General features: G+C 41.4%; 2 protein-coding genes across 4 annotated transcripts in view; one reads left to right on the forward strand and one right to left on the reverse strand.

The window, feature by feature from the left end:
- Positions 1 to 19,679, forward strand: tert (telomerase reverse transcriptase). Of its 3 annotated transcripts, XM_048229450.1 has the most exons (16): positions 3 to 340; positions 651 to 1,932; positions 2,295 to 2,481; positions 2,934 to 3,087; positions 3,493 to 3,660; positions 3,924 to 4,085; positions 4,216 to 4,305; positions 4,441 to 4,526; positions 4,677 to 4,793; positions 6,054 to 6,125; positions 6,555 to 6,740; positions 10,131 to 10,257; positions 11,035 to 11,096; positions 11,970 to 12,094; positions 13,387 to 13,521; positions 18,575 to 19,679. In XM_048229450.1, exons 1-16 carry the CDS (start codon positions 125 to 127, stop codon positions 18,676 to 18,678), a joined length of 3,273 nt encoding a protein of 1,090 aa, XP_048085407.1. In that variant the 5' UTR covers positions 3 to 124; the 3' UTR covers positions 18,679 to 19,679. The 3 variants fall into 3 exon arrangements, with proteins under 3 accessions (XP_048085405.1, XP_048085408.1, XP_048085407.1); XM_048229448.1 differs by lacking the exons at positions 13,387 to 13,521; positions 18,575 to 19,679 and having other exon boundaries at positions 1 to 340; positions 11,970 to 13,108; XM_048229451.1 differs by lacking the exons at positions 3,493 to 3,660; positions 13,387 to 13,521; positions 18,575 to 19,679 and having other exon boundaries at positions 1 to 340; positions 11,970 to 13,108.
- LOC125285161 (sodium-dependent neutral amino acid transporter B(0)AT3-like) overlaps positions 19,629 to 23,876 on the reverse strand; it is a 17,888-nt gene continuing 13,640 nt past the window's right edge. Inside the window, exon 12 of the mRNA XM_048229452.1 lies at positions 19,629 to 20,346. Coding sequence (XP_048085409.1) covers positions 20,143 to 20,346 — 204 coding nt within the window. The 3' untranslated portion in view covers positions 19,629 to 20,142. The remainder of the gene's footprint in view (positions 20,347 to 23,876) is intronic.

The following is a 23,876-nucleotide window of genomic DNA, read 5'->3' on the forward strand; positions in this document are numbered from 1 at the left end:
ACCTCTGTTAAAATCTCATTGGTTCCCTTCGTACCGCGGGAATGATCAAAACAGGAAGTGTGGAAACACGAGTAGCTTATGACCGACACTTCTGACTATCCTGTGTTTTTTTTAAAGAAAAGACATGGCAGAGGTTGGTTTATGTCGTCTCCTTGACATACTTCGTTCACTTTATCCAACTGTTCAAACAATAGAAGAGTATGTCGATGGTGTCACTCTCAGCGATGGCAGGAAAGTAGCCTTGGTTGAAGATTCCGATACCAGTCGCTTCAAGGCGCTCCTCAAAGGGCTAATCGTGTGCGTTGAGAAGCCGATGAAAGATGCTCCGAGTAGCGACCAGGTATTTTTCTCTATTCGTGTCTATTGTGCGACGAGCCTCATTTGGTTTCAGACTTTCAGCAGATTCATGCATCTAACACATGTTGTTCGTTTACATCATTACTCCGCGAAAGGAATATTACGGAGCGTAAACACGTACACAGCAGATGCAAGCACATTACTACTGAGGTTGCTTATATTGTCTTGTAACACATGCAGTTCTTTTACCCTATTACTCTGAAATGCATTGCACTGAAATGCGTTGGTGTTAAGTGAAAGTCTACCAGCGAAAACCATGGAGCCATTAAACTCTCGCATCTGTCTTTTAAAAGCTCAGCACGTTACCGGAGGTCCTCGCTTACGTCCTGAACACCATGATGAAGAACAAGAACAGAAACGTCCTCAAGTTTGGTTACCTTTGGAGTGACAAAGACGGAGATGCAGACCCTTTCAAATTCCATGGCGTGATAACCATGAGTCCCGCGTTTATTCACAGCAGTGACCTCTGGAAGAAAATTAACCAGCGACTGGGCACTGATCTCACCCAACACCTGCTGCGAAACTGCTCCTTATTTACTGCTGCGCCCCCCACCTGTCTTTTCCAGGTGTGTGGAGTGCCTGTATACGACTTGATGTCCGCCAACGCCTCATTCAGGTTCCTCCTCTGTAAACCTCCTTCTCAACCTCCTCCAGCCAATCCACCAAGGAATAGCCAGGGGAGACGGTCAAGGACCAAGGTACGTTCTCAAGAAGTTTCCAGAAAGAGGAAAAGGGAAAATGGGAAGGAATGTGCTGGAGATGATGAAGGATTACCAGGGAAACGAAGACGTTGCCCGGCAGTGGAGAGGACATGTGATTCTGCAGGGCCAAGTCACAACACCGATATCATCAATAGTGAACAGACCTCCCATCACAACATCAATGCCACTCAGGCTATCAATGAAAACTCCCGTGTCTCCAGGCACCCCAAAGGGGCCACAGGAACAGCCCAGGCTACGGCCACCTCTCATGGCTCTTTTAGCTGGAAGCCAGCAGACCAGCCCTCTCCCCGGCCGTCGGAGTGCTTCATCCGCATGCTTCGCGTTCTCTACGGTGGCAGCGGCCTCAGGGGCTTTCTGCTCAACAGGAAGTTGGCGACGTGCGGGGCCAACGGCCCCAGGGGCCTCCAGGGGCCCGACGTGGTGCGTCTGGTGTTCCTGCAGGGCGAGGCGTACCTGCGCGGCGAGGAGCCCAGCCCCAGGAGACTCCCCCGCCGCTTCTTCAACATGGCGCCTCTCTTCAGCCGCCTGCTGCGCAACCACAGGAAGTGCCCCTACTTCCACTTCATGCGCAAGAAGTGTTCGGTAGCCACCACCGCCGGCACCGGGCCGGGGAGTGACATGGCGTCTCTCCTGGCGGCCCACTGCCTGCCGTACCGGGTCTACCTGTTCGTGCGCGAGTGTCTTCTCTACGTGGTGCCGGAGGAGCTGTGGGGGTCCGAACAGAACCGCGCCCTGTTCCTCGCCCGGGTCAAGCAGCTGCTGAGGCTGGGGAAGTTTGAGAGCCTCTCCCTGGCGCAGGTCATGTGGCGCGTGAAGGTCCAAGACTGCCACTGGCTGGGTCTCAAGGCCAGAGGTATGTGTATGTGGTGGTGTGGAGGCTCTGTTTGGTCATTTCTGTGTTGTATTGGGTGATCCTGCCTTCTGATGTTGTGTGGCAATGTTTTGATTGTGCTCTGTTGTGTTAGAGTAGTGTTTTGCTACTTTGTAATGAAAATTTGTATATAATTTGTATACTTGTATACTTCAGGATGTTATGAAACATATCGCCTTATCATATGCCATCTCTCTCTAACTCACTCACTCACTCATTCTTTCTCTCTTTTTTTTCTTTCTTTAATTCTCTCTCTCTTTTCTTTCTCTCTTTCTCTTGTCGTTCTTTTTTCTTTCACTCCATCTCTCCCCCTCCTTTTCCTTTCTCTCCCCTCGTTCATTCAGCCCACTGTCCCAGTGAGCACCGGTACCGGAAGCGTCTCCTGGGCCAGTTCCTGGCCTGGCTGCTGGATAGTTACGTGCTGGGTCTGGTCAAAGCCACGTTCTATGTCACAGAGAGCATGGGCCGGAAGCACGCCCTACGGTTCTACAGACGAGAAGTCTGGAACAAGCTTCGTAACCTGGCATTCAGGTGAAGCATGTTGTGGTCCCTTCCATTGAATATAATGATTGTGGCTGAAGTACATGTGGTTTCTTAGCAACTGCAAGAAAACTCAAGTTGTATGTCATGAGTAGCTGTGTGATTAGCACAGATGGTATCAAGGTTAGCGGTATGATGGCGTTAAAATACCGCCATTCAGTATTGATCCTCCATGAAAACTCTTTGTGTTTCTGACTCCAAAATACATAGTCTTCATTCAATTTCAAATGTACATTTATTCATTTAGTAGACGCTTTTATCCAAATGACTTGCTTGCATATATCAAGTATATTACAAGGGCCATTGTCCCCGGAGCAACTCGGGGTTAAGTGCCTTGCTGGGCACAACAGTGCAAACCGGGTGTTGAACCCACAACTTTTCAGACTACTGCGTGCGAGCCCAGCTCCTTAACCACTATGCTACCGCCATCCCTAATTTCTCAGGGAGCACCAGTCCAAGGGCCAGTGGCAAACCCTTACGCCACTGGAGGTGGCGTCCCTCCCCAAAACCACAGTGACCGCTCGACTTCGCTTCATCCCCAAAACTCACGGCATGCGGCCCATCACACGAGTCGTGGGAACGGATCCTGTAACCAAGGTGTGGAGAAATGACTTTCACTGTAGAAGAATACATAGAGGATCATCAACATAGCTTTATACGATTGCAATATATGTTTGTGCTAGTGTTCTCGAGCATCATGAAGAAGAAAGGCAAGGCTCTCTTTATATATATTGCGTATATATTTTGGGGGCACACCCCATCTATAAAGCACTGGCACCTGAGATAAATTGAGTGTTAGTGTTAAAAGGACCACCACTGTACGTCCAGAGCATGTGTGTATTATGGTAGTGGTGTTTGTGTTTATTTAAAGGACCACCACTGTACGTCCAGAGCATGTGTGTATTATGGTAGTGGTGTTTGTGTTTTATTTAAAGGACCACCACTGTACGTCCAGAGCATGTGTGTATTATGGTAGTGGTGTTTGTGTTTATTTTTGGCCAGCGCTTCCAGCGGAGTGTGAAGAACCTGCGTGATGTGTTGGGTGTGTGTGTGAAGTCCTCGCCGACCCTGCTAGGCTCCACAGTCTGGGGAAGACAGGACATCCACAGGGTCCTAAAGACCACCGCTCGGCAGCAGAAGACCAAACCCATACCACTATACTTTGTCAAAGTGTGTGTGTGTGTGTGTGTGTGTGTGTGTGTCTATCTATCTATCTATCTATCTACTTTGTCAAAGTGTGTGCCTGCGTGCATGTGAGAAACTGCAGAGATGTCTTACTTTTTATAATGCTTTGAAATCAACTGGATGGAAAAGTCATCTTCCTTTATTTGTATTTAAAACCTGCATTAAACCGTTCAAAACTTTTTTTTTTTTACTGTCTACAGTGAAAATGAAATGACACCACAGTATTTCTTTGTTGTTTTCTCTGGCAGATGGACGTCAGTGGAGCATATGACAGCCTGCCTCATGACAAGCTTGTGCGTGTGGTCAGTGAGGTGCTTCTGCCTGTGCAGGACGTGGCTTTCTCTGTGCGACAGTACGCCAAAGTCTGGAGCGATCCCCTGCAGGGTCTGAGAAAACAGTTCTGCACAAGGGTGAGTAAACACACACACACACACACACACAATTATTAAGCATAAGACATAAAAATATGATATCCCCAGCAATAAATAAAATGACAAGTAATACTGTGTGTGTATGTGTCTGTGTGTGTGTTGCTACCAGGCAGAGGCCCAGGCCTGTATCAACATGAAAGGTTTTGTGATGCAGGAACAGGAGAAGGGGAAACTCCACAATGCCATTTTGGTGGAGAATGTGAGTGTGAATGATTGGTGACCAATAGAAGTGACATTAACCACATAAAATGTACTCGTGCTTAATGAAGCTGACTTAACTGTGTGTTCTCCTCCTGCAACCCTCACGCCTCTAATGGCCCTTTTCTTCCTGCAGTATAACTCACCAGATATAAAGGGAGGAGACTTGCTTGCCTTTTTCAAACAGATGCTTAAGAGTTGTGTTGTTCGGTTTGGAAAGCAGTGAGTATTTTTGAAATCCATCCAACCATCAATAAATCAATCCATCTATACATCAGTACTTTTTTATTAGTTGATCTTAAAGGCGGTGTGGTTTCACATGTTTGTGGGTATTTGTCATATTTTATGTTTTTTGTTTTTGTTTTGTTCTAGAACGTTCCGGCAGGTTTGTGGCATCCCTCAGGGGTCGGTGGTGTCCAGTATGCTGTGTAATCTGTGTTATGGTCACATGGAAAAGTCCCTGCTCAGCCACGTCACTGAGAAAGGAGGGTACGTCACACAGAACCTCACATTCTTACACACACACACACCATCGTTGGAGACGTAGGTGCGTCTTGCGGGTCTTAAGATGGCTGTTGAGGCCAATCCGTGCTCCATATTTTGGTGCAGTGTGGGTCTTCAGATGGCTGTAGAGGCCGATCCATGCTCCATATTTTGTGGTGCAGTGTGAGCAGGAGATGTTGATGTGGTGGGTGGTGGTGGAGCCTTTTTCTGTCTTCTCTTGCGGCGATGTTGCTTTGTCTCAGCGACACAGCTGCACAGATTTCTTCCAGCGGTGCCTGTCTAATGCAATGTGCTCCCAGTTGCTTGATGTGGTGTTGAATTTCTTTAGACTGTTTTTGATATTGTCCTTGAAACGTTTCTTTTGTCCATCTTGGGCTCGCTGACCTTTCCTCAGCTGAGAGTACAGGATCTGTTGTGTGTATTGTTGACCAGGAGGACAGCTCAGGCGATGGTTGACCTCAGAGTCAATGTGAGTTTTAGAGGAGAGAAGGCTGCCGAGGTAGGGGAAGTGATCAACATTATCGAGAGTGGTGTTGTGTATGTTTATGGTGAGCTGAATTGATGGCTGGTTGGGTGGAGGTTGGTATAGGACCTGGGTCTTTTTGATGTTTAAGGCTAGACCCAGGGCTCTGTATGCCTTTCAGAATGCTCTGGAGATTTCCTGAGGAGTGGGCTGTGATAGCTTTGTCATCCGCATACTGAAGCTCCATGATGGTGGTGTGGTTAGTTTTAAAAAATGGCCCTGCAAAATCTCATCTGGCCAGTAGGTGTCACTATTGTAAATGTGTCAAAGGAACACAAAAAGGTGCTTGATTGTAGTCCATAATGCCTCAGCAAATGTAGTGGAAATTGTTTGGTCCTTTTGCTGTCTATATAATGTGTTTGCTAAAAAACAACTGTGGTCCTGTAGATGGGTAAGTGGCTTAGGTGCTTTCCATACACCAATCGACAATGTTGTTTCACAGAAGTGAGGGTGTAGGGGGTGCTGTGGCGCATCTGGTTGCAGCGCTCGCTCAGTTCGAGTCCAAACTGGGTCATTTCCCGCTCCCACCTCATCTCTCTGTCACTGTCTACTGTCCTGTCTGATTAAAGGCATGTAAAGCACCTAAAATTATTTGTACATAAAAAAGTGAGGGTGCATTTGATTGGTTCTTGAGCTCATATATCAACATAACAAGCTTTTGGCAGATTCAAGGACTTCTCCTTTAACCCTGACTTGCAATGTTTTTTCTTCCCTTTCATTAGGTGCCTGATGAGGCTGGTGGATGACTCTCTCCTCATCACCCCTAAACTCAACAGAGCCATGTATTTTCTCAAGTGAGTCTCTGACAAAAGGCATACTATAAACCCCCAATGGCTGTTTCCCTTTCAAACACACAACCCTAACACGTCATGCAAGTTGTTTATCTGCTATGTAACTATTTTTTGTGAATAAGCTGTTCCCCTTTCCCACTCTCATTCACTGTGTTATTAACATTTTTAAGGTGCGTTTTTGCACAGAGAAGTTCTATAAACAATAGATTGTACTGCTGTTATAACCACTGTAATGGAGTTGGCTCAAATAAAGTCAAGTTACTTTTATAAAGTATGATTTAAAAAAACAACAACAACAGAAGTACCTAAGTGGTTTCCAGTAAAGTTAAATCATTTGACATAAAGAAATGAAAGATGAATAAAATAATAGAATAAGAGTTTGAGAAGAGACCAAAAACAAGGTGTTCTGCCTGCTTTGTGCCCACTGGACAGGACCCTGCTGGCGGGGGTGCCCCAGTACGGCTGTGTGGTGAACCCCCAGAAGGTGGCGGTGAACTTCCCGCTGGAGGAGGGCGTGAGGTTCCCCGGGGTGCAGGTGCTGCCCCAGCACTGCCTCTTCCCCTGGTGCGGCCTGCTGCTGGACACACAGACCCTGGATGTCTCCAACGACTACTCCAGGTGAGAGTCACGTCAGTCACCAGAGGGATATACTACGGAGTATAGTGCCACCTGCAGGACACAATAGAACAAAATACTATTTCACCTGCACAACCCAAACCAGCACAGCACAATACTACTTCACCTGCACAACCCAAACCAACACAGCACAATACTACTTCACCTGGGGCCTGTACTACGAAGCGGGGTTACTGGCTTATTTGGGTAACTTCGAGAGTAACTTGATCACGTGTGGCGTAAGTTCCCGATTAACCCGTACTACGAAAGGTGGATAGGTTTTAACCGAGGTATGCTGCCATGGCAATTTATGCTGCATCTCAAACCTGTTCCGAGCAGGTTATGTTCTTGGTTAACCCGAGGTTTCCGTTAACCACACCCTTTATAAGTAGCCTACCACCCCTCCACTAACAATTCGAGACTATGTCGGCGTACCTGGATGATCCAAATGACATCGGAGCGCAAATCGTGAGGTGCTCTCTTCGAGGGGTTTTAGAGACTGCCATATATATATTGTATAATATATATTGTCAGCCGAGGGAATTTGTTATCTTTGTCAGATGATCTAGGCAGAAGTCTCTAATGTCACCCGTCATAGCAATGCCCTTACGTGGACATTCATGTTTTCCATCTAATCGGTGATGCTGAACATCTGAGCAAGAATAGGCCTACTGTATGTCCGAAAATAAATCGGACATAGGCCTAGGCCTACAGTATGCTGAACATCTGAGCAAAATAGCCTAAAATAAATCGGACATTTAAATTAAAATCAATTTTAACAAACTTGTTGAATTGAATGTCATATTACTGTACCCCTGCACATAAAGGCTACACATTTCCACAGCACCAGAATCCGACCGAATGCCTCCCTCAACCCCTTCCACAATCGGCCTTCCACTATTTTTTTATGATGGCCAACTCCTCTGCTACTGTAAAACACTCCTTACAGTAGTGTTCAAAGACACCTTTTTCTTGTTAGCTGTAAAACAGAGGCCAAGTGAAGGCTTTAAGCATACTAGGCCTACATTTTTTCATAATTAAGACATATTAATGCAAGCTATAACTATATAAACCTACTATTCTGAATAATGTGTTTGTGTTTCATTTTCACCTGCTGCCATGTAGATAGATAGATAGATACTTTATTGATCCCCGAGGGGAAATTCAGGAAATTCATGTGCATTTGGCAATGGTGTTGCATCTGAAATGTTCACAGGATTAGGCATACACTAAATCAGTCAATGGGGGCTACTTAAACATTCAATTATCCTATTACTGTAATCTATATGCCCACTTCTAAATTGTGTTGCATCTGTAGGCATTTCTATGAACTCAAAATAGGCAATTTAATTATTTCAACTCATTTCATACATTCCGCAAGCTATTAATCCTCCGGAACACATATTTGAAGAACATGTGGAAATAAAACTTTACTTTTAGGCATTTAGGCTACCCGATCTGCAATACGTTGCCAACAGCCTTGCCTTGCTTTGTTCACTGCCGACATATTTGATTTTTGTCGTAGAGTGTGTTTTAATTCCTCATAACTTGGCATAATAATTTTGCATTCCTCATCCGTAAAATAAGGTGATCGCGTCATCATTGAAAGTGGTGACTTGCGCTGCAACCCGCTCCTTTTATGTGAACGCACACAAACTCCAATTAGGTTAACCCTGGCTCAACAAATCAACTTCATAATCATAGTCGTAGTTCCGATTAACACCACTTACAGTTTTTTCTGATTGCTTAAGCACATTTTTTGTAACTATGGCTTTTTTTGCAAAACTCTACACACAAATGGCAAAACCTCTCACCCAATCAGCAAAACATTGTAGTTCTCTTGCAAAAGCTAACACACCTTGCTTAACTCTTCACACCTTCGTAAAAATGGTGTTTTCGTATCTAACAGTAAACACAAGCCATCACAATAGTAAGCACACAATGTGCCAACAACACACTGATGGTATGAATAAAAACACATCTGGCTTTTGCTTTCTCTGTGCACAAGGTAGACTATGTCAGTTTGAGGTCATACTTTTGTCATAGTTCTGTAAACATACAGGGATCCCAACTTCAAGTGTTAGTGTTTATTTACACACATCAAAACAAACACAAGTGTGTTTTTCCAAGTCAAAACACAAAATAGCATTTCACTGAGACAAAACAAATCAATCTACATCGGGTCGCCCCTCTCTCAAAATTTCTGTCTACATCACATGCAATGTCCTAGTCCAAGGCACGGAAAAAATATATTCTGGAATGACGATCCAGGCCTGACATGACAATATCCCACATGTAGACTGTTTTTTTTTTTTTGTCTGTTTTTTCTCTTCCCACTCTTCCTGCTCACTCCATTGTACCCATTGTACATTACCTGTAGCTTATTTATAGTGCTTAGGCTGATTGCAAAGTGAACTAATTATCTAAAACAGTTTTCACATGAGAAAGTGTGCCAGAGAGTTGGCAAAATAGTGTAAAAATAGCCATTGTGCCTACAGTTGTGCAAAGTGTGTGTTACAAAATTGCAAACTGAGTGCAAAGCAGTGTTTGTGCTTTTAGTTTTTGCTTAACTCAGTGAGTGGTTTTGCCATTTGTGTGTAGAGTTTTGCAAAAAAAGCCTTAGTTACAAAAAATGTGTTTAAGCATTCAGAAAAAACTGTAAGATAACCAGGTTTTGTCAACCCTGGTTTAACAAAGTAACCCTGGGTTACATCTGGGTAGGTTAAGCTCCCTTCGTAGTACAGGCCCCCCTTCACCTGCACAACCCAAACCAACACAGCACAATACTACTTCACCAGAGGTATACTACAAAGCAAGGTTACTGGCTTACCCAGTAACTTCAGGAGTAACTGCTGATCTCCAAACAACATGCATGCCACATTTTATTTATTTTCCAGATTAGATAGATATTCATCTGGGAGATGATTCAGGTGACACCTGCACATGTGTTCTACATGTTAAATATTGATAAGTGGGTTCATATTTATCAGGTTAGTGTACAGGGCAAGATTTCTGATGACTACTCCAGGTAAGAGTTATCCACATCAGTACCTTCCTCTTCTCATACCTGGCCCTGGCACCAACCTATTATATCAGAAATGTTGTCCTAGTATGATATTTGTTGCAGTGGAGCTTGCTGCTTTTCCAAGTATTCACTGTTGGTATATCAAATGTATGTTGGTTAATTAAATATTAATAAATAAATGTGCAATACCCCCACTTGTCTCCAAGGCAAGAATTCCCAGTTAGAAAGATGTTTAAAGCCTTGCCCTGGAAAATAGGGCATTTTGGATTTAAGTCAGCACAGTAGTGTAGATAACTTTTGACATTTTTGCTTTTTCGATGTATCCAATCCCGTTGCTGTATTTGTCTTACTTCTCTGCTCTGTCTTAGTTACGCTGGCCTATCGCTGCGCTACAGCCTGACCCTGGGCTCCTCCCGCTCCCCCGCGTTGTTCATGAGAAGGAAGCTGATGACCATCCTGCGGCTCAAGTGTGACGCCATCCTGCTGGACCTCCGGGTGAGCGCCCCTCGTGCATCCTCAGACTCTTTCAGGGAGACGCATTGCATTAAATTGCATGTATTGAAAGACTGTTTTTAACTAAATGACACTCTATTGAAGTGCTATACAAACATATCTCTGAGGAGAAAAGTGTAATTTGTAAAGTGTCATTTTTTACTCTTGTGAGTCCAGGGCTTCCTTGAAAAAGAGATGTAAGATCTCAATGGGACTCACCTGGTAAAATAAAGGATCAATACAAATAAAATAAAATAAAAAGAAGACATATACTGATATTGCAGCTTTGGTTTCACAGGACTGAATTGCTATTGCTACTGAGTTGGTAGGTGGTGGGACAGTGAAGGAGGCACAACAGTCAGTAGTGACGAGTCTGAAGGATTTTTTATGCAGTTTAAGTTCAGTTCAGTTAAGTAGGATTAATAATTAACATTCAATCTATCTCATTTTCTTGTTCTATTTTAGCTCAACAGAGATTTTATTATTTAGTCTCTTTCAGGGCCAGTTTCCCATACATGGATTAATCCTAGTCCTAGATCAAAAGAGAACTGCAATGGAAATCACCATTGGAAATAAGCATTTAGTCTAGAATTAGACTTTATTCATGTACTGTATGGAAATCGTCCATAAGGGTTTAGAGTGAATCATCACCCAGTGATGAAAATAATCCCATTTACCCTCAATGGTAAAGGATAGTACTGCAGTCAGCTATCCACATGTTTAATTCACATTATCTCCCTCTTGTTTCACCTGATTTAAAAGCCTTTATCTTCTCTTTAGACAAATTCCCTGGAGACCGTCTATAAAAACATCTACAAGATCGTGCTTCTCCAGGCTATGAGGTAACGGCTCTCTGAAGTTTTTTTTTTTTTACCAGGGGCCGTGGGAAAAGGCGGTGGGCAATCTTGCCTCTTCCCAAACTTATTCTATCAGTTGATCACAATGTAGCTACAATAAACCGGTAGATATCATAACAGTCTGTTTTCCAGCCTTGTTCTGTCGCCACACACGTAGCATGGGGTTATAGCAAGTCATTGTAAAAGAACTCCATTACCATCATTATGCCCAGAATATGATTGTTGAGTGGCGATAGAAGAGACTTTGGACTTGGTGTTGCTTGGGAGAGCTCCAAGGACAGGCCTGCGGGCTGCTGTGTAAGTAACTGCATGTGCTTGGAGTCCTGGCCAGTTGATGTTTAACGTGGAGGATGAGTTTACGATGGTCAGTCGCTGGGCTGGGCTGGGCTGGGCCACTTCCCTGTGTTTATGTAAGCCACCTGTTTACAGGCCCTAATGGTAGTGGGACGGAACGGAAGTGTACTGCAGGGTGGAGGGGAGGGCAAGGGTGATGTCTGTGTGTGTGTGTTTGGGGCGGGTGGGGGGGGGGTGGTGGGGGAGGCGGTGTATGGGGGCAAGGGTGATGTGTGTGTGTTTGGGGGGTGTGTGTGTTTTGGGGGTGTTGACAGCAGGGTGGAGAAGAGGGCAAGGGTATCACTCCTGGTATTACTTAATGGGCTTAAATATAGGGTTATTTCAGAATGCAGTAATCACACACCCTGTGGCACTCCAGCAGGCTACCTGAGTTTACATTGTGTGTGTGTGTGTGTGTGTGTGTGTGTGTGTGTGTGTGTGTGTGTGTGTGTGTGTGTGTGTGTGTGTGTGTGTGTGTGTGATTTTTCATCCCTTGATGCCCTGTATCCGTTGCCTCTTGTGCAGATTCCATGTGTGCGTGCAGGGTTTGCCTAAAGGTCAGACTGTGGGGACTACTCCAGCCTTCTTCCTGAGGATGGTTTGGGCGATGGCCAGAACCACATACACCTGCATCAAACAGAACAACCACGGTCAGTCAGGGATGGCCCAGACCCAGCTGGGATGCCTCTGTTCCCTGTGTGTGTGTGTGTGTGTGTGTGTCAGGTACGACCCAGACTCAGCTGGAATTCCTCTAGTTTCCCTTTACCTGTTTCCTGGAAGCTTTTTTGGTTATAGTGTCTTTATTTCTGTGTTGTATGCGTTTTGTAGGTCTAAGGCAGTCAGACAAGGGTTTAATAAAGGTGTGTTAGACCTCATACAGCACTTTCCACATGTATTGGCACCCCTGGTAAAGTTAGCACGTAAAAATAGGTATAACAAAATCTTGATGGTTTAACTTTGTGTCGCAATGAGGAACATATGCACCACAATTATTGGCACCCCTACAACATCTTATAAACATAATGTAACTAAAGCTTTTTTCCCATTCATTTTCAACTTTTTAAGTTAATCTCTCTGAACTTTCAAGCAGTAATCCATGATTTCCTGTTTCACTGAGGTTTATGAATAAAGTGACCTACTGGTCAAATACCTTACTTATTCTTCAACATGGGAAAGACCATTGACACAATTCAGACATGGGGAAAGTGTGTTATGTACAGCTAAAACAATAATTAATCAATTCTAATCAACTGGAAATGTGACCAATTTGCCTACACAAAGACCCATGTTGCCTACACACACAGTGAAAAGGAGGGTAAGACAAGCAAAAAGTCCATAAGGATCACTATTGGAGAGACTGTGAAAAAAAATGCATCTTGGGTGTCCAAGTTAAACAAAAGATTGACCTCCATGTTGATATGTTATTTAAAAGGCACCCCAGGAAAAGGCATTTCTTGTCAATAACTATTGAGATGGCTGGAGTGGCTGAATGCTACAGTCATTTTGCCTAAATCTGGATGTTCTTGAGAGAGTCTATAAAGAGGCATAATCTCAAATCCCCTGCTTTCTCTCCTCCAACATTATGGGATGTGACAGGAGAAGATTAAGCGCTATTTACTAGCAAAGGGAAAATTCACAAAGTATTAAATACAGAGGGGTCAATAATTGCGACACATGTTTTTGTTATGAAGGATTTTTCTCAGAATAAATTTGCTTCCTCTCAAGGTTGGATTTTTCTTCTTTGTGTTTATTGCAAAAATAAGGATCTCCAAAATACCATTTGTATCTATTTTTATTTATTTGATTATTTTTCATATTTATTTTTTACTCAACTTTACCAGGGGTGCCAATAAATGTGAAGCGTGCTGTATCTCTCTCTTTCTCATTCTCTGTCTCTCTCTCTCTCTCTCTCTCTCTCTCTCGCCGCTTTTGTTGTGTTTAGATGGTGCCCTGGGCTCTGCTTATGGTGGCTGTCTGAGGCTTAAGGCCGTACAGCTGCTCTACTGCCTGGCGTTTGAATGGGTCTTCGTTCGCCACCGCCACACCTACCGTTGCCTTCTCCCTCGCCTTCGTCAAAGTATGTTCCCAGCTCTCACTGTATAGGTTTGTGTGGCATCAAATGAATGCCTTATGTTTTGAAAACCAAACCTCTGTAACGAAGGATGATGCTTTGTCTATTTATACATTAGCCTCTCTTCCTAAATGTGTTACTGAGAAAATAAATATTATCCAAGTCACACTTTAATTGCTTAGATCAGTGGTCCCCAAACTTTTTCTTCCGAGGGCCATCTCACTATGCCTGGCTCTAAGAGAGGGCCAGAGACTCGAAGTATATCAGTAACCATAAATAGCTTAGTGCTTAGCAGTCTACCTTAGTTGAATATTCCATTACATTTAATCATACAGTAGGCTACTGCAATTTAATACTATTGCTAGCTGTGTTTATGTTGCCATCATGTCATATCAGTGTAAAATAAAGCTCAAATAAAATAATATTAATAAAAAGATTTTAGCATTCCCAAAAGTATTAGCAGTATTAGTTCCCAAAAGTATTTTATTCAAAAATGTGTGAACTCTGAACTCTGTCTTTGCATACACAGCTCAAGTTGTGAACAAGCAATACAGTATCCTAAAAATAATTTAAAGTTCTCAAACTATGAGAGTTTTATGAAGTCCTGGCAAAAACATCTGAAATGACCACCATTCAAACTTTCACTCACCTGATGAGAACTTTGTGAACTCTTTTGAACGAGTGAATAAAAATAGAAATAATTATCCCAGAAAGTCCCAGAAATATGACTTGAATAGAAGTTAGTCAGTTATTAACAATTAATTGATAAACTTTAAGAATACTTTGAGCACTGATGCAGTCAGCATAGGCCTCATATTGATTGCAGGTCCTGTATAGTAGGCCTACATTTCATTCCGTTTTCAATGGCAAACGCGAAACAGCGGCAAAACAACCAGTGGACAAAAAGAGTATTACATGTGCACTGTTAAAGGGGTGGTTCAGGATTTTGGACATAGGACCTCATTTCCAAGTAAGCAAGTGTGATATGTATCAGTGGAGACCGTTTTCAACACGTTTCATCCAGTCCTTCTAATTGCAGAGTTCGCAGGTGCTAGGCTAGCGCAAGTCAACGGTATGTGCTAGCCTGCCACTAAAGACAGTCTTACCCACTCCAAAGTACACCCGAGGCAAATAAATTATAACGCCAGACTATCGATGTAAATGTCTGTATTGACAGTGTTATTTCTAACGTTATTCTATCCTTGCATTTCAACGATCGCATTACATTTTGAGGGACTAGTTTCTTAGCAGCGGCGGAATTATACTTGCTCCGGTTAGTAGTACTGCGCCGAAAAGTAAACAGTAAAGCGCACTCCAATGGGGATACCTAGTAGTAGCCTTGGTAATATCAGTCCGCCGCTGAGTTGCAAAATGACTACTAACAACTTTAGGGACCAAAGTATAACTATTGCAACGCGATGCAAGGGTAGTTGTATTTCTTACACTATTCTATCAACACAGACATTTACATCGATTGTCTGGAATTTGCCTCAGGTGTACTTTGGAATGGGTAAGACTTTAGTCTTTAGTGGCAGGCTAGCACATACCGTTGACTTGCGCTAGCCTAGCACCTGCGAACTCTGCAATTAGAAGGACTGGATGAAACGTGCTGAAAACGGTCTTCACTGATAAATATCACACTTGCTTACTTGGAAATAAGGTCTTATGTCCAAAATCCTGAACCACCCCTTTAAGACTCGCCATAGAGAATGAATGGGGGAAATTACGGAGGTTATAGTTTGACGATGTCGTACTCCCGTGCGGGCCAGATGCTATATACCACGGACATGTTTTGGAGGGCCACCCAAAATGAGGTGGCGGGACGTATTCGGCCCGCGGGCTGTAGTTTGGGGACCACTGGCTTAGATTATCTGTTGACACTCATTTCAAATGCAATTTAAGGTCAAGGTTAGGGGTTGGATTTGGTTAAGGTGATGTTCAGTAACTGTTACATACTGAACTTGAATCTGAACAGATGATCTGTTAAGAGTCCCTGCGGGTGGACTATCCAAGTAAAGTATACAAATCACATCATTACCCGGATAGATCCCAGAATTCTACCTACTGTAGGCCTGTCATAAACTTTGAACAGGAAAAAAAATATTTTCCCACCCTTCAGTAATTTTCCAGTAATGCACTCATGGCGGTGCAAAGTCCTCTTGACTATCCAGAAGTCTCCTTGCTACACTTTTACAGAACGCCATGAATTAGACTCCTCCTGTTCTTGACACTGATCACCGTGACCTACAACTACAGGCCTATCAGCCAGTTCTCTCCAAAGAGTTGTCTCATATAGTGTTGCACGGTGCACCGATACTACAAAAGTATCGCAATACCCTGAAATTAAAAATGTCACGATTCCTAATTTTATTAGTATCGATAGCGCCTCCTCCCCTAACCTGTGGCTGTGAGTCTTTTCTCCTCACACACACGTAAGCGCAGCTGTCGTGCTATAAACAGCGAGACATGGCTGCTAGTTCAAGTGATGCTAACACACTAACACATCATAATAGGCTAATATCAAGTTGATTTGCTCACTTGCATCTCACAAGTTTGTGTTGCTAACCTACCTAGGCTGTGGGATTTTGGTCATTTAGGCCTACTATTTGGGTTCAATTTAATTTAGAAATAGGCTAAGCAACCATGGCAAACTTTTACATCTGAAGAGAGATCCTTGCTAACTATCCCGCTAGCTCAGGTCACGTTTGACAATTATTGCTCGCTAAAATCATTAATGAACATTGCAAGACACTTATCTCTTCTATGATCCCAGAAAGATTTTCTTCGACTGGTACATTTTTTGAACATATATTTTATCTAATGACATACAAAACATGATTAATTGCATCCACATATCCTTATGCACTATGTGCAACTTTTATTCACTAGACTAAAACCGTAAGACAAGGTCAATTACTCTCACGTATCTCTTAAAGTGACAGGCACTCAATTACACCTACACATCACCAATGTGCACTCAATTAGACCTACACACCACATTAAAGATATGCCTAAGTGTAATAGTTTAAAAATAGTTATAGTTTTAGAATAGTTTTCAAATTGCTAAATATATTTACTAGTAATTATGCAGAATATATGAAATATGACATAAGCCATCATTTTCCATGTGTGTTTGTGTGGAGAGAGTCAAGCAGAATCTGGGATGGCCACTGGTGTGAATGATCACACTACAGTATATTCAATATTACTGATGATGATGTCAAGGTGGTGGGGCCCCCAAATCAGATACATTTTTTTGAAAGTATTGAAGAAGTATCGCAATTCTTGACTTGGAATCGGTATCGAAACATTAATTTTGGTATCGTGACAACACTAGTCTCATAACAACTGTTACATTACTTAGAGGCCAATCATTATCTGCACCCTCTGCAGTTTGGTTTAAGACACAACCATTCTACAGACAGCTACCTGTTTATTATCAGAACATATGAAACACTCACTTGATAAGGGGAATGTAGTTGGTGCAGTATTTCCTAGATTTAAAAAAGGCATTCTTAGGGCACTGTTTTGGGTCCTATATTTTTCAGTCTGTACCAGACTTTACTTGCCAGACGTATATGCCCTGAAATAGGTCTCCAAATGTATGTTAATGATGCGGTTGTGTATGCATCTGGTAACCTAACTAACACCTATAACTGAGTTGCAAACTAAATAGAAACTTAGTAAAAGTGTCTTCCTGGTTTGAATCATCCTGTTTAACATTAAACACTAAGAAAACTAATTCCATTAGAAAAATCATCTGCTACAAAACACTCAAAAGTGAGCTCATTGAACAAGTGTCAGAGGTGAGATATCTACTGTAGGTATAGTTACATTTTAAGTCATTAAAAAAGTCAGTAAACCCATCAAAGCCAACTTAGTCTGTTTTAAAATAATAAGAAACTGTCTAACAGTTGACTGTGCCTTGCTTTTTCTAAATTCCATGATACTCTCTTGGTTTAACTATGGTTTAACTACCTGCTCTCAAGCCAACCAGTCAACAATTAAAACCATAGAGCAGTGGTCCCCAAACTTTTTCTTCCAAGGACCAGCTCACTGTGCCTGGCTCTAAGAGAGGGCCAGAGACTCAGAGTGTGAACAAGCAATATCCTACAAATAATTTGAAGTTCTCAAACTATGAGAGTTTTATGAAGGGCTGGCAAAAACATCTGAAATGACCACTTTCACTCACCTGATGAGAACTTTGTGAATTTGTATGAACATTTGAACGAGTTAGTTAGTTACTAACAATTAATTGATAAACTTGTAGAATACTTTGAGCACTGATGCAGTCAGCATAGGCCTCTTACATTGTTTGCAGGTAAGCCTACATTTCATTCCGTTTTCGATGGCAAACACGAAACGGCGCCAAAACAACCACCAGTGGACAAAAAGGGTATTACATGTGTACTGTTAAGACTCGCCATAGAGAATGAATGGAGGAAATTACGGAGGTTATAGTCTGACGATGTCATACTCCCATGCGGGCCAGATGCTACTGTATATACCACGGACATGTTTTGGGGGGCCACCCAAAATGAGGTGGCGGGCCGTATCCGGCCCGCAGGCCGTAGTTTGGGGACCACTGCCATAGAGCATCTTTACAATAAGACTTTAAAATCATGGACAAAAAGCAGATACGGTACCATCATTGTCAGATATTAAGCAAATACCAATAATTTAATGTTTTGCTTATTTCATTGTGATACATTTATTTTTAAATGCATAAACAATATTGCTCCTCAACCCCTCTGAAAAATCCTAGAAAGATTGAAAAGCAGCAATAGAACCACTAGAGCAACCACAAGCAGCAATTGCAGAATTCCATACTGTAAAACCTATTTTGCCCTCTCAGTGAAAGGGGCAACATTTTGGAATTCATTACCAGATCACATCAAATGTATGTCAAACTTTGCAGCTTTTAAAAGAGTTACCAAATCATGGTTAATCCAGCAACAATATTGTACTCATGTGTATTGAAAACGTTGATATATTTGGATGTTTTTAAATCACTCGTGTAACTTCTTGCTATACACTTTTTGCTTTGTATCCTTGCCAGGAAAATGGAGTCTGGAGAGGGCCCTGAAAGGAATGAGGTTGGCGAGGGTCCGCCAGGCAGCTACCCCCAGAGTGCCACCTGACTTCAAGGCCATCAGAGCCTGACCTTTGACCTCCCACAGGTCAACAAAGGAGAATAAACTGAAACAGCCTTGGTGCAGACAGACAACTTGGCTCTGCTCGGCTCTGACTCTCACAATTTTCCAAGACAACTTGTAAGACAACAACTGTCTGTATCTTTGACTTTCAGATTATCTGAAATAGGCCTGTATGATTGGCCTCCCCGTGGTGTGGTTCAAAGCAGAAGTGGTTTGTAGGCCTTTTCAGCCAGAGCCTGAATCTGTTCTCTTCAAGAAAGTCAAAGGATATGTGTTACCCATGAGGATGAAGGTTCAATGTGAGTGTGGTTCAGAGATGCTGTTGGAGTCTGGTTATAGAGTCCATGTGGTTCTAGGCTAGAGCCTGGTTGTAGAGTCCATGTGGTTCTAGGCTAGAGCCTGGTTTCCTTGTTAGGAGGTTGGTAAGGCAATAGGTCCCTAAAACCAGCCAACTGAATACCAGTGACACTTGTGGCCAAGGCCTTTAAGAAGCATGTGAGGAGGATGAAGAATAATTTCCACAACCATACCTTTTTTATGTCGTTTCGGTTGTAACTTTAATGGGATCAAAAAAACTCCTGACTAAACACATTGTACATGCTTTATGTTTACGGAAAGGCCTCATTGCATTGATATAAAACTGATGGCGTATCAGGTTTTCTCGTAAAATACAACCCATTAAAATATGAAGCGAAAGGTCAACTTCCAAGATCAAAAGCATCTCTGCTTTCTCCTCCACTCCCTGTTTTTCCCTGTTTGTTTTGTGTTTTTAAGAGAGCTTATCTCCAATGTGAAGTTACCAGTTTCACTGCTGCTTAAGTTGTTAACCTGTCCAGCAGATGAACCGTCCCTCTGTATTAGCTCAAAATGCTAAACTACCTGAATTACTGTCATCAGTTACCAGACCAGTTGTCCATAGCAAGAGCAACAACAGAATCAAAAACTACAAGCAAGAGATCTGTTACAAGATGTTTATTAATGTTTCTGTAAAAAACAAAATGGTTTCTGATTTTCCATGTTCTATGCACTTTTATTTCCAGAAGAGAAATAAATACTTAGCATGAAAACCAAGTAGTACATGTATGTTACAAATACAATATCTAAAATGTATTTTTACATTGTTGAGCATTTCGAATTTCCACATATAAAAAATATACTGAGCTAGAATGACTACAAAGTTAAACAGAAGACTGCACTATTTTGTCACTGTATTCACTCCTGAACATTAGAGTACTCTTCCGCTGTGGGATCTCTTTGGCAGTTGTATATTCTTTATTTACATCAGGAAAAGCTTCAACAAGAAGCTTAAACATTTGATCATTTATTGTTAAGTTTAAGTGTATTAAGTTATCCAAAGGTTTTCCTGATCACAGAAAGTACAGAAAACTAGTGCACAGTTCTCTTGATTGAAACAGTATCAAACAGTATCAAATGTTGGTCTCATTATCATCACGCATGTCCCTATTGCCGTCTACGTGTCCATGTTGAAGCCCTCGTTGGCATATGGATTTGATGTTCTGCTAGTGTCTGTTCTCCCGGTTCTGCGCAGTTTCCTATTGATTAATCTGTATAAGGCCACTATTGGTATGGGCCCTACTGGAATGGCTACCAGGAGAACACAGATGACAAATACCCAGGTGGGGTACGGCTGGACGTCCGTTACAGGGAAGTCAACCTATACAAACACATGAAGAAAAATATATAGTTAAAGGGGAATTCCATTGATTTTTCACAGAGATATCTGTTTGTCGAGGTCACCAAGTACGGTCGGTATGAAATAAAGCCAAAAAAACTGGTACCTAGCTGAAGTTGCTGCAGCCAACAGCTAGAGAAGCCAGGCAGCAAAAGTGCTACATTCTGGGGGCATCTTAACATCATGCCCCCAGAGTGCAGCTTTATTTTGTATTGACAATACTTGAGAAAAAGAGTTCTATGTGAAAACTTTTACCAAAAGTTTGTTTTTGACTGAAAATGACACTGGCACATGTCAAAAGATAGTGTCATATCAATCATAAAAAAACATTATGATTACTCTGATGGCAAGTAAAGGGGTTGTTTGCCATTGGTTGTTTAAAAAAGAATATGAATAATTTAGGGCATATCATTTTTCATAATAAGAAAAAATGGTTATTTTGCACACTAGCTTACTGTCTTTCTGTCCTCATGTGCTAGTGTCATTTCCAGTCAGTAGAAATTGGGAAATAAAATAAAAAAAATTGTGCAAGTGATGTGATGAGTAATATTGAGTTTAACTTCACAACAATGCAGTCATGTGTTCCAATTTACAATTTCTGAAATGTAAATTGTGCTTTTATTTTTTTGAGGTTTACCCACAATAATTGCAGGATATTACAGCTCGCTAACTATATGAAAAATATTGGTATGTTAATGATTATCTTTGCATTGTATTGCATAGGGGTGTAACGGTACACAAAAATCACGTTTCAGTGTGTACCTGAAGTCATGGTTTGGTTAATGTTTGGGTACTAAAATTCGCTGATGCCCAAAGGGAATAGTAGTTTGAAAAGGTGTCAAAGGTTTTTTTTGACGTTAATTGACATGCTGTAGCCTATGCTCTGTCACTTTATCTGTTTGTGTGGATAAGTATTAATAGTATTGCAGCGTCTGTGATGGTTTTAGTCCGTCTTTGCCCTTTTTGTCTTTAGGCTAAATTTACACAGTTGTAGACTATACAGAATATGTTGGTAACACTTTACTAGAGGTGGAAAGTAACAATATACATTTACTCACGTTACTGTATTGAGTAGTTTTTCTGTGTATTTTGTATTTTTTAAGTACTCTAAACCCAGATTTAGTTGTAATAAATATGTTAGGTGGTCACTAGGCCTACTAATGTTTGTGTGTTTTGTGAAAACTCTGTCATAACTAAAAGAAATGAGTTGATTGTACTATTTAAGTGAAATATACAATGCACTGATCATGTTAAGCAGAGACAACGATAAATGTTATGTTTTTGCAAGGCAGAGGAGGGGTCTAAAAAAATTCTGCTCATCAACGTTCCTCCTGCTTCTCAGTCCATGCAGATGAATGACTCCATGCCTCGTGCTGCTGTGACAAATAGGCTACTACATCAAATGGTGGGTGAACTTTCTGATGAACTTGTTGAAAAATTTAAAATCTGATGAAATAACCGAAAATTATGTTCAGTTTGACCAATAGTTAGCTAAATGTTTGTTTACGTGATTAACTTACATTAACCTGAGAAAAGTAAGGTAACATTAGCTCCGTTGTTAGCATGCTAGTAGTCTTTCGGACAGTTAGCTCATGGTAGCTACCTTCCAATGGGTGTGTATGCCAGATTATAACAATATCACATATGTTTTTGTGTAAATATACTTGTCTTGGTGCTACTAAGTTTAATTCAGACTTTATCATTGAAATAGGTGTTTCTGTCTGTAGACAGTTTTAGCTAACCATAGCAGCACATGTTGGTTAGCTTTTGGCTAATGTTAGCCGATGTCCATTCACTTATTTGTTGCATTCATAGGTGATATAACAAACTTTTATTTCAACTGTGTAAATGAACATGGACTAAAAAATTGTTTTCTTATGTTCTTTTTTATAGGTTCTTTGTCTTTTTTTTATAGGTTCTTCATCTACAGTGGATGTGGAATATTTATGAGTTTAAATGTTGTTTGTTCATGTTTTATCAATAATAAAAGGCATTCCTATACATTGTGATGAATTTCTTTTCAATTTTTAATAAAACAATTAAATTAATACAGTACCTTAATCTTAAAATAAAAAAACAATAGGCCTATCTACAGAACTTAGTTCATATTTTAATGAATTTGTTAACATGCATTTTAACCTAGTTATTTTATACAACTGCAACTTCTGAAACAATAAGTTAAGAGATTTTAACTTATTGTTTCAGAAGTTGAAGATTTTTAGTAAAGACTACTAATGTAAGCTTAATTTGTCTACAGCATCAACATAAGGTTGTTAGTTGACACAACTAAACATGTTTAGTTTCATGTTTTGTAAAAACTAGAATGGTTTAAGGCAATCGGTTTCCACGCAATTTTCTAGTAGCCTAATGACAACTAGTTCGGGTTTAGAGTTTATAAAATCGGTATTTTATTTTACATTTTGAGTGAAGTATTGTACTTCGCTACATCAAAAATATCATCCGTTACTTGAGTAAAAAAAAAGTTAAGACTAACATAAACAGAAAGGGAGAGAAAAAAAAATTGCGCCCTAAACCAGCCTGATAATGATCCTACAAAAGGACATGAATCAACCTGGCGCCATGCAGTTTTTCTGAAAGTGATGGGAGATGGAGCTGGATCACCAGATGCATCAGATTACATGTGTAGCCTAACCTATGAAAGTGTATTTTCCGCTATTTCAATAGGTTGTCAGTTCGTTAGCACTGATGATTGCGGAGATATTCAAGCAAACACCATGGGATTTCGTGTTTTGACGTTTCACCTTTCTTTGGAAAGAAGTTTATTAGCAGTTGTTTCCCCTCATTTGGATGTCTCTCTTTTTCCTGTTTTGGCCTTTGTTTTTGGTAACCTGACTTGGCTTTCTTGGAGAAAGACATTGCACCAGCAGCACAACAATTTGCGGTCCACTACTAGCGATGCTCAACTAAATAAACAAATCCACACATATTAAAATATCCAAACATTAATGTCCCTAAGTAGAGTTAGAGGTTAGGATTAGGGTCATGACAGTGTCATATGTTCATGACAGTGTCATGTCACTCTTATGTCGATACTGTCAAGTAAAGTGCAGAGGTGGAAAAAGTACAAAAATATTGTACTCAAGTAAAAGTACCAATACTTTGATGAAATATTACTCAAGTAGAAGTTAAAATACCGATCTGAAAATGTATTCAAGTAAAAGTAAAAAGTAGTTAATTTAAAATGTACTTTAAGTAAAAGTTACTTAGTTACTTTACTGGGGTACCAGAACAACCAGTTTTACCAGACACTTTCTAATGAGGAGATACAGCACTCAAAAAATCCTCCATAGTAATGCATGGGGTTAGTTTGTAATGCAGTTTGGCAGTTGTCTACAGATATCACAACCCTTCTGCGGCAAAACATCGACATGTAAATACATTGAGCCAATCATGTGGTGTGTTGTGAATACATTGTGCCAATCTGTTGTGATCTCGCAGCTGGAGCAAGATTGGTGTCGTGAAGCCTTACGCACATGCATTTCTGCCGAAAT

The sequence above is a fragment of the Alosa alosa genome, chromosome 20 (genome assembly GCF_017589495.1).
Source record: "Alosa alosa isolate M-15738 ecotype Scorff River chromosome 20, AALO_Geno_1.1, whole genome shotgun sequence".
In the NCBI taxonomy this organism is placed as follows: Eukaryota; Metazoa; Chordata; class Actinopteri; order Clupeiformes; family Clupeidae; genus Alosa; species Alosa alosa.